Source organism: Panthera onca, chromosome B2 (genome assembly GCF_046562875.1).
Source record: "Panthera onca isolate mPanOnc1 chromosome B2, mPanOnc1 haplotype 2, whole genome shotgun sequence".
Classification (NCBI taxonomy): Eukaryota; Metazoa; Chordata; class Mammalia; order Carnivora; family Felidae; genus Panthera; species Panthera onca.
The window spans coordinates 23,278,100-23,293,709 of record NC_138343.1 but is presented as its reverse complement, the minus strand read 5'-3'; the positions used below and the strand labels follow the sequence as shown (position 1 = coordinate 23,293,709).

At 40.7% G+C, this 15,610-nt stretch overlaps 1 protein-coding gene across 5 annotated transcripts in view; it reads right to left on the bottom strand.

The window, feature by feature from the left end:
* Positions 1-15,610, bottom strand: part of LYRM4 (LYR motif containing 4) — a 170,909-nt gene that overhangs the window by 75,539 nt on the left and 79,760 nt on the right. The window contains exon 1 of one of the 5 annotated variants that reach the window (XM_078446671.2): positions 8,569-9,121. The exons of the other annotated variants lie outside the window; for them this stretch is intronic. Within the exon in view, the coding sequence (XP_078302797.2) occupies positions 8,569-8,988 (420 nt within the window). The 5' untranslated portion in view covers positions 8,989-9,121. Of the gene's footprint in view, positions 1-8,568; positions 9,122-15,610 lie in introns of those variants that run through there. 5 annotated transcript variants of the gene reach the window in all.

Here is a 15,610-nt window from a genome sequence, read left to right as displayed (position 1 = left end):
GGCCCTTTACTGGGTTGCAGGCTGCTGATTTCTCCTTGTGTCTCATACTGCAGAGCAGAGAGAGGAAGCAAAGTCCATCAGGACTCTTATCAGGGCACTAATCCCATCCACAAGGGCTCCCTCCTTAAGACGTCATCAAATCCTAAGAAACTCCCAAAGACCCTAGCTTCTAATGTCATCACATTGGGGGTATAGGGCTTCTACATATGATTTTGGGGGGTCACAATCATTTAGTCCCTGACAGACATAGAGAACCATTTTGCAACTATCATGAAGACGGTCAGTGATCCAGGCCCGTGTCTCACAGCACCAAAGTGGCTACAGATCTTTGTATGCATGCTCAGCTAATTCTACTTAAACTGTCTGCTGGAGCCACCTTTTCACCATTTTACCTTTTAGGGCTCTGCCAGTCTAATGCTTCCTGAACACTTGTATTTCTCTGTCCTGCTTCACAGGCTCCTGCTGCTGATGCTTACGTAAACACCCCCAAAACACAGAGCCACCAGAACAGCCTCAGATGGGACATGTGTATATACACATGAAGCTTTGTCCTTTTGTCTACACTGGCTCTGTGCTCCTGAAAGCAGAACTGGCAGGTCATTCTTCCCTTCCTTATAACACACACGCACTTCCCAACACTTCCTCCAAACATTCCCCCAACAAGAGCTCAATTAAGAATTTATGACATCAGGGCGCCTGGGTGGCTCAGTTGGTTAAGTGTCTGACTTTGGCTCAGGTAGTGATTTCACGGTTCGTGAGTTCAAGCCCCCCATCAGGCTGTCTGCTCCACAGAGCCCACTTCAGATCCTCTCTCCCCATCTCTCTGTCCCTCCTGTGGTCACGTGCTGTCTCTCTCAAAAATAAGTAAACATTAAGAAAATATTTTTTTAAAAAATACATGAAACTGGAAAAAGAGACAAGATTGTCAGAGTGATTAAGAGGTGCAATTTCCAGTGAAGACTTCCTTTTCAAAGGTTTCCTCCAAATAGACAGAGTGAGGCAGCTGCCTCCCCCCCAATCCTGCTTTGCCTGTCTGGAGGGGCGTCATACCTTGATCCCAGTGGGCAGGCTGGAAGGTGTGCTACCATCGTTTTCATGTCTTACATTTACAGAATGTCATGGTTTTGAAAGACGACTTTCTTATACCTGTATTACCTTTTCTGACCCAGAGAGAAATAGGAGCAGAAATGAATAAAATGGGTGGATTGTAAGAGTTTTCTTTGGTTATACTTCCCTGCTACAGAAGATTAAAATAAAGCAAGTTCTTTTTAAGGAAGAGGGTTTCCTGGCAGTTCAAATTTGCTGTTTCTAAGCTGAGTATAGCATGGATTTGCAGGTGCACACACACACTTGTGTGTACATGGGCACCTACACTTGTAAGATTAGAAAATGATTTATTTTCATCATTGAGAGCATGCTCTTACTGATTTCTTCTCACTGAGAAGTAAATGCACAATTGGAAAAAAAGGGGGAGTAAGCACCCCTCAATAATTCCAAATCTGGAATTGGTATTTTTTTTTTAGTTGTGGTACAACACATAAAACATTAAGATTTATCATTTAAACCATTTATTTATAAAAATGTATTCATATATTTTTATAAAATTGTGGTTAATTATACATAAAACTTATCATTTAAACCATTTTTAAGTATACAGTTCTATGGCATGAAACACATTCACACTGTCATGCACCATTACCACCATCTGTCTCTAGAATGTTTTCGACTTCCCAGATTGAAACTCTGAACCCAATAAACAGTAACTCTCCATTCCTCTGGCAACCATCATTCTCCTTTTTCGTGTCTATGAATTTGGATATACTAAATACCTCATATAAGTGGAATCATATGAAATGTGTCCTTTCGTGACTGCCTCATTTCACTTCGCATAACATTTTCAAGGTTCATCTATGTTGTGGCCATGTGCCTGTGCTTCATTCCTTTTTCAGGCTGAATAATATTCCATCGTACATGTAAACCACATTTTGTTTATCCATTTATCCATCAATGGACATTTGGGTTGTTTCTACCTTGTGGCTATTGCAAATCATGCTGCCATGAACACGGGTGTGCAAATACCTCTTTGAGACTCTGCTTTCAATTTTTTTGGGGATATACCCAGAAGTGGAATTGCTAGATCATATGGCAACTCTATGATTTTTTTTTTTTTTGAGAAACACACATAGAGTTTTGTAACTATATGTTTTGTATGTTTCATACAAAACAGAGTTTTGTAATATCTTGCCCCATCATGCTTATAATACACTTTTGGCTGTGACTCTGCTTACCATTAATTCCTTACTGTGCTTAATCACAGGAGATGTGACTATGTCAGATAGAATCTTATTATGCCAGCCACACAATTTCCTTCACTTCTAGCCACACATCACAGTTTCTTAGAAACCAACAAGGTAAGTCTCATTACAAAACCACAAATGGTGATTCCGCTATGTAAGTAGATTTGTTTACTGGGCTAACCTGAGAATGAAAGCATCTTGCAGGAGATGGTTACTGATGAAATCCGAAGAGCCTATAATCCTAGAGGCCCCTGTAGAGCCTCTGGATTATTCTGAAGTTTATATCACCTGCTTACTCCACTTTCTCTGAGGCTACCGTGTAAGGTGGTGTGGGTGTACCTGCACTTGTTGCCATCCTGACCCTCTTCCCAAACTTGTAGCTATTATCTGCTCATGTCCTTTCTCTGATAACTTCAGTACATAGCTCAATTTTCCTATCCACTCAGTCCTCTGCCAGCATTTTTAGGTCTCTCAGCATCTACGCTAATGACCTTCCAAACACCCTGCCTTATACCTACAATCCTCAAGTCCAATGATGTTCAGTGCCTTCCTAATGTCACCTACCCTTAGGTATGGACCTCACTGACATAAGCCAAGCCCCAGACCTTGATTCAATCTCCCATCCTTCTCCTTCTGCTCTTCTCAAGTGGTCACCCTGAGCTTGCTCTTCCTCAGTATGGCCTCTAGTTGATTGGTCTCTCCCATTCTCATAGCTCACCTGCCCCTTCCAGCCCCACAGCTGTGCTCTTGGGCATGGTGACTGGTCACTGCAGTGACGCTAGTGTGGGTGCCCTTGCTTTGTCTGACTTCTACTGCTGCATTCTCCTTGCCAATCTCAGCCTGGCAGATGGCACTAACCTCTCTCCCTATCTGCTCCCAAATGTTGCAAACAGGGCTGATTGATCTTGCTGCTAAAGTGCACGTTTGACTTTATCTCTGTCATCTCGTTGCACAATTATCCTTGTAAGCATTGTTAATGTCCCCCCCCCCCAGCTTTCTTTACATCTATTCTAACAACCCTTTTCACATTTCTTTGCAAGCAATGCATCTCAACCCCACAACCTGAATTTTATGCAGTTTTGTTCTCTAAATTTTTTCAAAGAATTGAGGCCATGTAAGATGAGTGAATTTTAGTGCCAAGAGAAACAAAACTATAAAAGAAACTGTTGATGCATATATATATATATATATATATATATATATATATATGCATATATCACACACATACATGATATATGTATATATATATGTATATATATCATGTATGTGTATATGTAATGTTTATTTTTGAGAGAGAGAGAGAGAGAGAGAGAGCGCGCAAGAGTGGCATGCAAGGGAGGGGTAGAGAAAGAGGGAGACAGAAGATCTGAAGCAGGCTCTGCATTGAGAGTGCAGAGCCCAATACGGGGCTGGAACTCACGAAATGTGAGATCATGACCTAACCCAAAGTTAGACGCTTAACTGACTGAGCCAGACAGGTGCCCTGAAACTGTTGATATATTTAATTACGTATTTGAAGTCTTTTTAATAGTCCCAAACACAAACCAGCTTGAAAGATGAATGACAAAGTAGGAAAAAGAAAATGTAAGCTTCTTCATTTGACTCAGAATTGTCTTACATGTCTTTTTATCAATTCTATTCTCCTTCTCTTGTCTAATGGTATTTGAGACTTCTTTAGGAAAACCACTTTCCCCTGGTTGCTCTGGGACCTTTCTCCATTAATTTTTTCCTACTCTTTATTGTGCCTTCAATGATTTCTTTTGCATTAGCTCCTTTCTCTTAGTCAAACAATAAAATCTTTGCACCCTTAAAAAAAAAATCACCTCCCCCCCACACAAATCCCAGATGGACCCATCTACCTATTCCCCTAATTCTCAAACAGTTCTCTGTTCTCTCCTGCTCTTCTCTACCAAGCTGCTCTTCCAAAGCTGGTGCCTCTGCTTCTGGGCCACCAGCTTTGCCCTGCTGATTCTGTTCTCTTCCATTAAGCTGCTCTCAGAAATACAAATGGCTTTTGAACTGCCTCTTCCAGACAGCCTCCTGATGAGCTCTCTATAAGTAATGGACACAGGCAAATATTATGCTTGGAAACTCTGTTCTGAAAGCTCTTCTTGGCCTCTTCTTTCTCTGTGCTCCCTCTAGGCAACACAGCTCAGTCTCAGCGGTTCGCATCCTATCAGATGACTTCCAAACTTAGGTCTCCTGCTTTAAGTGGCTTCCGAGTGCTAGGTCTGCATTTTTGCGGTTTGCTGGACATACCTAGAAGTTATAATGCCGGCATCTTTGACTCAGTATGACTTAAGGAGAACATTTCCTTCCTTCCCATGGGTCCACTGTTCTTGACTGCTAATAGTAGTCCCATTGAACAAAGAAACAAAGCATGTACAGACACACACAGTTGCACTGATTTAACAAATGGACTTTAGCAATAAAAAGGTAGCTCAGATTGGTGATCAGTGCCCTGACAGGAATCAGGTGGTATCTACTTCAGGTACTGAAACCTCAGGTATTCTTTTCCTTTTGTTATTAACATGGAGACAGGTATTAATTAATGTGACATTTCTGAAACCCTAGGATGTTGTGTAGAAATAACAAAAACTTGAATTAAACCAGTAGTGTTAATATTCTGGAATAGGTTTAGGAGTAAGTATAGTAACTGGTTTTGTAATGACTACTTTTGTGTTGTTATAGCTCATCTTTAAGATATTTGGAGAGTTTGAAAGCAGCAGCTAGATTAGATTAGTAACTGCTTTTTAAATTGGTTAAGAAAATAAAATTTAGCTTTTAATCAATGGATAAATGTTTAGCAAAGATCCACTTTAATGTTTCAATTATTGGATATATAACATTAATAAATTGATCATTGAGAATAAACGTATCCATGGCCATAAGCTCCCTGGATATTAAATGGTAATCGATACTTTAGAGGTATATCATATGCATCTCTTTTTGTCTTAAAATGTTTTAGAGCCAGGGTGCCTGGGTTGCTCAGTCAGTTAAGTGTCCGACTTGGTTTGGGCTCAGGTCATGATCTCACGGTTTTGTGAGTTTGAGCCCCAAGTCAGGCTCTGTGCTGTCAGTGCAGAGTCTGCTTGGGATTTTCTCTCTCCCTGCCTCTCTCTCTGCCCCTCCCCTGCTCATGCTGTCTCCTTCTCAAAATAAATACATAAAAACTTTAAAAAAATGATTTAGAGCCATGGCTTTATCTAGGACAGTCGAGGTGCTCAGAACTGCAAGCTTGGGCATGTGTATTTAAAAAAATTCTTTTTCTTTTCTTTTGTTTTCTCTCCTTTCTCTTTCTTTCTTTCTTTCTTTCTTTCTTTCTTTCTTTCTTTCTCTCTCTCTCTTTCTCTCTCTCTCTTTCTTTCTTTCATTCTGAGAGAAAAAGCACAAGCAGGGGAGTGGCAGAGGGAGAGGGAGAGAGAGAATCCCAAGCAAGCTCCATGCCCAGTATGGAGGCTGATATGGGGCTTGATCTCACAACTGTGAGATCATGACTGGAGCTTAAATCAAGAGTTGGGCACTTAACCAACTGAGCCACCCAGGCACACAAGGAATGTCTATTTTAAAGAGGTGGTTCCGAGATGCAATCACTATTTAGTTCTTCCTTTACTTAGCATAGTAGATAGAGTACAGTCACCAGTTAAATTACTAGTCACTTAAATTACGAGTCAAATCACATTTTATTTGACATAGATGGACCTCCTATACTCTTTAGCTGAGATGCATTGATTTTCAAAGAGGCCACAGCCTAAGAGTGGGGAACATATGTTATAGAGACTTTTTTTTTTTATTACAGAAAGATTTAGTTTGCCTGTGTATTTTATTTTTATAATCTAGTGTTTGCCACATAAAGTTGTAGAAATTACAATAAAAGCATAAATCTTTGATTTCTGGCACACACATACTATTTCGTTACTAAAGGCTGTTCTTCCTCTCTGCCTTCCCTCCTCTTATATAGTTTCCATGTGGAGAAACCTTACCCCACAGCCAATGTACATTTATTTAGAAAGGCATTTGGGAACGGGGTTGCTCGCTGGCTAATCCGCAGCTTATGGGCCAATGGCTACAGGAAAGAGAGAATATAAAATATGCTGCTTTGTCATTTCTGCCCTTTCTTGTGATGTATAAATGAAAGGCCCCTTATGCTTTCTATCCCTGCACGGCATTCACCATCTGCTTTGGGGCAGTAGTTTTAAATACTGAACGGTGGGATTTTGCAGCTTTGAGTGGCATGCATTGTTCCTTTTTAGCTTCAGTGAAAATATGTTAGTGTCTGGCATATAAGAAACAAAATGAATAGTGGCCACTATTGTATTATTACGATGATTATTATAATCATTATTATATTTGGAAGTATTATTTAGTGAAGTAAAGGTTTTCCATCCAAAAGGGATGAACATTCACCAGTACAGTAGTTCTGTGAGATCCTGGTTGTTAGAAAATGTCTGGAGAACGAGCCTACCACGGTGTCAAATTCTGCTAAGCGTATACAATCTCCTACGTAGGTTTCACATCGGACCTCATTTCTCTTTATCCCACACCCTACTTTCCCCTCTTCAGATCCACTAAATCAAGTGTATGGTACAAAAGGGGTCATTTCTCATCATTTGACTACATGACTAGAAATAAACAAAATATGCAGGAAAAAGAATTTAACAATGAAATATGAATGCCTGGATCTTATTTAAAGCTCTGCTTGAAGCTAAGAATAATAAAAATCAAGCCTTATATTCTCTCCTCGTGTATCAAAACCTTTTATGGAAGGGACTAAGGAGGAAATCTAGTCCATTTTCTTCAGACTCATCTTCACTGACGACAAATGATTTTTCATACACACATTATAGGGTCTGTCTATTAGAATAAACAAATTCCAAAACTCTAAAGCAAGATACAAATGGCAAGTGGTGTGTAATTTCACAATAAAGGGGTTCAAAATTATAACTGGGAGTCTCCCTTCCTTCCTCAAAAGAGCTGTCTCTTTAAATGAAAAAAAAAAAAAAAAAAAAGAAAGAAAAAGCTGTACTTTTTCCCCCCCTTTAGAAGGCAATAGATATTAAACAACCTAGTGTTCACACTTCTATTAAGGCTTGATTTTACTCTGAGGAGATGTTAAAACCCTACAAAAACAAAAAGGACTTGCTTATATTTTATAAAGATCAGCCATATTAATATTTTAATAAACTAATTTAAGCCATCTGGTGTTTAGAAAATAGGTCTGGTTCTCCAAAGAAAATAAACAAGATATAAATAACTCCTGAGTTCATGCTTTTTTTTAAAAAAAAAAAAAAAAAAAAAAGGAAAAGGAGACTCTTGATCATCTACCCTGCCAACATTCCCTTATTCCCCCACCAACCCTGCGGAGCACCTACTGTGGTTCAGGCACTATTCTAGGCTGTCATGTTAAAGAAACAGTCTGCTTTTAAGGCACTTCCAAAGGGCAATCCATAAACAGATGATCCGTGCAGATACCAGCAGAACAACAGGGAGCCGTGTGGAAGCACGAAAGAGCAATGTGATCGTGCTGCACCTCCAAGTAAAACTTGCAGGGCCCTCCTTCCAGATAAAGTCCAGGCATGGGGGGCAAGGTCTGACGGGTCTCCAGCTCTTGTTTATCTCTGCAGCTTTCATAACCCTTGCCTTCCCCTGGCTTACTCCTACTTGCTGCTCGGAAGCCTCACCTCAAACTGCCCCCTTGCTCCCCACCTCCCACCCTGTGTGTTCTGTGGCCTCATTACAACAGTATCCTACTCTAGTGCCTCCAGGGCTGAGTCTGTGTCATCACCACTGAACTCATACAGCCCAGGTGAGTCTTGGCATGAAGGACTGATATTTGTTCAATCAATGAGTGGGTGAACAAATGAATGAGACAAGTTGTGTCTGTTGGTGACTAAAGGGTGACTGAATGCCGGTTCCATGCTCGGGGCCATGGGGACAGACGGCTGGCTGAGCCAGGGGGATAGCATGGTGGAGGGAAAGAGCAAAGACACTGGAAATGGCTGTAACAGGGACTTTCTTACGAGAACATAGCTTCTCTTTCTGAAAGAGTCTAAGCTTCTGGAGAAAGACTAATGATAATGGGATAGCTAATGGGAAGAGATGGGTTTTGGTTGAGACACAATATTGAAATACAATATTTGAAGTGAATACAAACACACACCTACTTTGTCAAAGATGAGTTGTATAAAGCCCCCAGTTCAGTATCTGACACAGAGCAGGCCCTTAGTACAGCAAAATCAAATCTTGTATAAGATACAATACAAAACAATACCATCGAGTCTCTGTCCATATGAAACCTAGTGTCCAGTAGGAGAGACAGACTCACTTGGAGGCTGAGAGACAGAAAGTCGCTCCCTAACATCACACGGCTGGTAAGTGGCAGGGCAGAGACCTCCAGAAGGCTTGTCTGGTTGCAATGTCTGTGCTTGGGGGAGAGGGGATGACTGGAGAGGGACTTGAGAGTTGTCCTCAAGGGGGACAGATGTGTCATAGTGGTGGGCGTGATCACAGGGAAAGGGAGGGCCAGCAAAGGAGACTGGGACAGGCTTGGTGGTGTGGGAGGCGGGAGTGAGGACACCAGCCATTCAAAGGGGTCAGAACGGTCAGGCACGAATAGGATGTCTACTTGGACGAGGGTACGCGCACTGCTTGTGGTCATTAGGAACCGGGTTACATGTACAGGAGCTGGCATATGGTTGGGATGACAGGGGTTGAGGTGTGAAAGCAAGGCCAGGAAGTGGTACTTGCTGAGCCCAAGTGGCCCTTTAGAAGCAAAAGGAAACAAACTGGGCAGGGTCACTTGAAATGGGAGCAAAGAAGCCAAAGTGTATCTGTGCACCTGGGAAACGGAGATGTGCTTTAGGGAGGGAGCCGTGGAGCCAGTAGGGAGAGAGGAAAGGTTTTAGGAGAGTGGGCAGCTGAAGAGGATGAGCAGGCTTTCAGAGGTGGAGGTGGTGGGAACTGAGAGGGAAGTAGGACCGCTGAGGTGGGTAAAATTAGGGTATTCTTCGTGAGGTAAACTGGAGGGAACAGAGGATTTTGTGGCCTGGTAAGTTTGATTAGAACAAAAATGTCTACTTAGTTGATAAATGGTAACTAGGACAAGGGGATATGATTTTGGATGAAGTTAACTGTACCCCTACCTCCGTTCTTATACTAAAATAAATTCTATACTCATCAAAAATTGGACATAAAAAAGTACCCCTAAAAGCACCAGAAGGAAACGCAAGAGAATTCTGGAAACTTGGAATGGGAATTTGGCGTGATGCTACATTTAAAGGCAATAAAGTAAAAAGTTAACTGCATAAAAATTAAAATCTCCTGTATACAAACATGTAGTAAGCAAGGCCAAACAATAAATGACAAATGGGGAAAATATATTTGTGATATGTATGACATGAAATAAAACAGTGAATAAATTAACACAGGAAAGAGACAGAGATAGTAGTATACATAAACTATCCTTAACTTGACCCGTAACTAAAGAGATACCACCTTTTAGAAATTGGATTGGTATAGACGAAGATGTTTGATATTCTGCAGTGTGAAGACAGGGTTTTGCTGGATGGTAGCAAGCTGGGCAATGTGAGAATGCTGGTCTCTGTTTTCAATGCCCACATCCTTGACTTAGCTCTTCCTCCTCTAGGCCTTTATTCAACATGAAGACAGGTACCAGAATGTCCACTGCTGTACTGCTCGTGATGGCACAGAGCTGAGATCGTTGCAATGTCCATCAGTAACGGGCCAGTTAGTTAAATTACAACAGATCATACTGAGGAATACTATTCAGCCACTAAAAAGGTTGTATGTTCTGATATGGGAGAATATATTATATTTAGTGGGGGGAAAAAGAGACCGTGAAAGAGTATTTTTAGTGTACTGTCCTCTGGTTTAAACAGAAAAGAGTGCACACATATGCACACACACACTACCTTTAAATGCACAGGAAATTTCTGGAAGGCTACATAAGACCCCTTACTATGGGAAAGTGAGATTTACATTTAGGAGAAAGATTGAGAGAAAATTTCTTCTTTTAAGGTTTTTTATATTGAAAATATAATATTTTGACTAAAAAATGATAAGTAAAGAGATGTAAATGTCTGAAAGATCAAGTTGCCCAACTTGCAAGTCACAGGGCATTATTGGTTGTGTTCTGTTCCCATTCATTCTGATATTTGGTAGTGATCACCACATTAAGTGGGGCTTGATCCACTTGATCCACATCCTTAGGAGCTAGGGCTCACAGTCTAAGTGTGAATCCTGGGTCCCTTACTTATTAGTGAGCAACAGTGGGTACCTAAATAACTGCTTTAAACTTCAGTTTCCTCATCTCATAGTACTGGTTGAAGGACTAAATGAAGACAGTACAGGTAAATCATTTAGCATACGAAGTGTCCAATAAATGTGATCTAGTATCATTATTAATAAAGCTCCTTCATCTTACAGTTTGCTATTACCTTATTACATAGAATTCTTACTTGACTTGTGCTTTGCAGATTCTAAAACATTATTATCCTATCTTAGTTTTCACAGCAAAGTTTTACTGAGTTTCAGAGAAATTAAGTGGTTAGCCTAAGATCACAATCTAGGATTTAAAAGCATCTCTTTTGACTTCAAGGGTTTTTTTCTCGCCTGATCTTAGCTGTCTGAAGACCAAAAAGCCCACAAGACCCTATATTTTGACATGCATTAATGTTGATTGTGAAATCCTAGGCATTAGTAACCATGGAGCTCTACATTACTTCATATGATACTTTGGACAGAGGAAACCAAAGTGCTGTTTAGAATGCCATTCTGTTGATGCTTATAACTTTCCTTAACAATATTTAAGTACATCTCTACATGGTTAGTGGTGATAGCACAAGAAGTTAAAAAAGCACAGAAAAGAAAAAAAAAACAAACAAACAAAGATGGCTAAATCACCTGTCCAAAAAAATCAATACATGCTTCATTTGCTCTATGAATCGGATCTCTGTTGTCTGAAATCTAGGCATTTTCGTTTGAGTACTACTGTGTTCAATAATTCTTTATATAACAGAAGTTGATCTGACCCAAAGAATTTTTTTCCTGAACTAGAAAAGTAGGCTGATATTGGCATCTTCATTTAGTAGACAAGACAAAGAGAATTTATGCAATTTTCTCAAGGTCCTTCAGTGAGTTAAGGGCAGAAACATTTGAGTTCAGCTGCTTGCTTTCAAATTTGCCTCAAATACCACACACCAAGATCACACTCTTCCTTGCTTTAATTTTTTTCATAGGACTTTCCCAGAATCAGTTCTGAATTTATTTTGGAAGAATAAAGTATTACACTGAGCACATGAAGTAGACAGTACTTGAGTCTCAGTAAATTCTTTAATAGACTCAAAATAATTGATTTCCTTGAGTTTTTTTTTTTTTTTAACAGTTTGGCTCAAACTGAGAATGTACATTTTTTAAGTAGCTGTGACTTCTAAGTGCTCTCCTTATGTATAAATGTATTTTAGCACAATGTTTAAGCACAATGCTTAGGAAAAATCCACTTAGAAGAAAGTTCATTTGGTATTCTATAGTAGCACCATCTCTATTCTGAACTATACTAATAAGGAATCAATTAAATATGATGGCTCTAATAAGCTGTACATTGAAAATTAATTTAATGTTATTTATTTATTTGAAATCACCACCCCCCAAACACACACACACGTGTATGCACAGTATATAATTGACCACTTCTGATGTGACTGAAAACTCAAATCCAGAAAACATCATTTAAATCAGTCATCTTCCTCTGACATCTTTGGAAACATTTTGGGTCAGACTCTTTCTGGGAACATAATGCAATTACAAATCTCTGTGCCATATCTCAGCTGCCCAAAAATGAGTACTTAGAGGGAAAGAAGCAGACAGTGTAAGTTAAAATTCCTGTGTTTTTAATGGTGATGTGGAAGGACAGTTATTGATGTAAGTGACCTCAAAATCCCAATCTTTTCCCCAGTAAAGGCTGCTGAGAATTCACTGGCATGTCCCATCCTAACTGAAAGAAAGATGAAAACATACCCAGACTGCAATTCCCACTGTGGGCTGTTCCTGGTTTAGAGTCCCAAAGGTCAAAATCGAGGGTCTTTTATCATGGTATATTCTAAGATTTTAAGTGGAAAAGATATATCAGAGCTGTGGACTGGTCAGTCTAGGTTCTCGAATTAGTCTTCCATAGTGTTAATACATTAAGTTACAACAACTGAATTGATGTAACTGATCAGGGAAATTCAAACCCAAGTGCCATTCCCCGAAATGGCATAACTAGAGTTACTAATGTTTTAGCTACGGAGAACAAATGTGAGTTATTGATTATGAGAGGTTAAGTGTTCACCGTGTAAGGGGGATTACAAGAGAAGCTGCAGGAACTAATTATGAATATAAAATACCCCAACTTTACTCTTCAGAGGTGAGAATCTGAGATGTGATCATACATATTTTTTATTCAGCAAATAATGGAAAAGCTCCTAACAGTCTCACAACTACTTATCAGAATTAAAGCCAGTGTCTAGAATCATGAAATGGTGTAATCAGAATAGGCCTGAGAGAGCTTCTTGGAGAATGTGGTCTTGGATAATTTCATACCTTAATTTTGCAAACTGGTTTCTGAACCTGAGCCCATAGCTTCAAGAAAACCAGATAGCTTATGCAATACTTTGTCTGTGTATGTATATGTGTACATATTTCTGGGGAAAGGGTAAAGAGCTTTTATGACATATAAGGCATTGTGTTTAAAACCAGCCTCGGGGTGCCTGGGTGGCTCAGTCGGTTAAGCGGCCGACTTCGGCTCAGGTCATGATCTCGAGGTCCATGAGTTCGAGCCCCGCGTCGGGCTCTGTGCTGACAGCTCAGAGCCTGGAGCCTGTTTCAGATTCTGTGTCTCCCTCTCTCTCTGACCCTCCCCCGTTCATGCTCTGTCTCTCTCTGTCTCAAAAATAAATAAACGTTAAAAAAAAAAAAAATAAATAAAATAAAATAAAACCAGCCTCGATACCAGACCGTTGGGAAGATGGTGGAGTAGGAGGGCCCTAAGCTCACCTCCTCCCAGGGATACAACTAGATAACACATCAGCGTAAATAACCCAGAAGATGACCTGAAGACTGGCAGAGAAAACTCCACAACTAAATGTAGAGAAGAGGTTGAAGAGGGTAGGTAGAGCAGAGATGCAGTGGGGAGCTAAATGCACCTGTTGGGCTCTCTGTGGGAGAAAGGGACTCCAGGGCGCAAAGAGGGGAGAGAAACAGACCCCCACACTGGGAAGGTGAATCCCTATAACATTTGGCTTTGAAAACCAGAGGGGCTGAATATCACAAGTTCTTACAACCAGTGGAAACTTAAAAACATTCAATTTTAAAAATCAGCTGGCTCAGCTCTGGGACAGCTGGGAAGGGAAACGAATCCCTACCCTTAAAGAGACAGCACAACAAAAAGCCCACAGAGATACTGTATAGAAGCAGCAGTTTGAAAACTGCCTGAGGCTTATAGAAGGGAGAGCTGTCCTGGAGGGAAAGAGATCCTTGGGGGACTCCTCCGGAAACAAAGGAACTAGCAGGTGTCATTTCCCTCCCCTGCTCCACAGCAAAAAAACACAGGCACCTGCAGGAACCAGGTACCTAACCTGCTAACACTGCTTCTCCCCCCACCACTGTACTTTAGTGGATCTACTCCCTCCAGCCAGGCTTGTCTTAGTCCCTGAGCTGCAGGTCTGCTCCTCCAGTGGACCTGTGTGCAAACCTTGCACACACTGCTCACCCAGCCTCCGCATGTTGCAGGTCCACTCCCTCCAATAGCTCTTGGCCAGAGCCCATCCAATGTGATGCCACATACCTGGCAGTATGCATGCAGCCCCAACAGGGGTCAGCACCAGTCCAAAGACACTCCGGCCCCTGAGAGAGGGAAAGAGAACTACACACACCTGTCAGACTGTGGCCCCAGGGGTGGGGTGGGGGCAGACACTATTCTGACTGCAGGCCCACCCATGAATGAAAGTTTCTCAGGGGACAACACAGGGAAAGCCCCCTGCAGTTCGGTGCTACAACATTTTGCACATGCCTGGTCTGACTCAACTCAAGCCCAAGACAGCCCCAGACTGGCCCACTAATACCAATGGAACCAAACACGCCCACGACAGGTAAAGATAACCACTGAAGATGACTGGACTGAAGGAAAATGCACAGCCAAAACAGCAGGGTGCACAAAACACACACATGAGGCACCCATAAAATGCCAAGTTCCAGTGAAGAGGGGACACTTCAGTGCAGGGCACCACAGGATCTCTTCTCCATCAGGTCACTACTATCAAGAGCAAGAGATGTAGCTGAATTTCCTAACACAGAAACAGAGACAGACAAAATAAGGGGACAGAAGAATATGTGCCAAATGAAAGAACAGAACAGAATCATGGTGAGAGACCTAATCAAAACAGAGATAAGTCATATGCCTGATAGGGAATTTAAAATGATCATAAAGACTCACTGGACTTGAGAAAAGAGTGGAGAACATTAGTGAGACCCTTAACAAAGAGATAAAAAAGAACCAATCAGAGATGAACGCAATAAGTGAAATTAAAAATATACTAGATGGAATAAATAGTAGACTAGAGGAAGGAGAACAACTCAGTGACCTGGAGGACAAAGTAATGAAAAGTAATCAAGATAAGCAGGTGAGAGAAAAAAATTGTAAAAAATGAGAATAGATTTAGGGAACGCAGAGACATCATCAAGTATAACAATATACACATTACAGGGATCCCAGAAGGAGAAGAGAGAGACAAGGGGGCAGAAAATTTATTTGAATAAATAATAGCTGAAAACTTTTTGAATCTGGAGAAGGAATAGAAATCCATATCCAAGAGGCACAGGTATCTCCCGAGAAAATCAAGCCAAGCAGATTCACACCAAGACACATAGTAATTAAAATGGCAAAAAGTAGTAATAGAAAATTTTAAAAGTAGCAAGAGAAAATATAATAGTTATATATAAGGAAAACTCCATAATGCTATCAGCTGATTTTTCAGCAGAAACTTTGCAGGCCAGAAGGTAGTGGCATGATATATTTAAAGTGCTGAAAGGAAAACTTCTGCAGCCAAGAAAACTCTATCCTGCAAGTCTATCATTCAGAATAGAAGAAAAGTAAAAGAGTTTCCTGGACAAACAAAAGTTAAAGGAATTCATGACCACTAAGTCAGCCCTACAAGAAATGTTAAAGGAGATTCTTTGAGTGGAAAGAAAAGATCGTTAAGTAAGAGTAAGAAAGTAGGAATCACAAAAGCAGTGAAAATAAATATAGCTATAAAAAT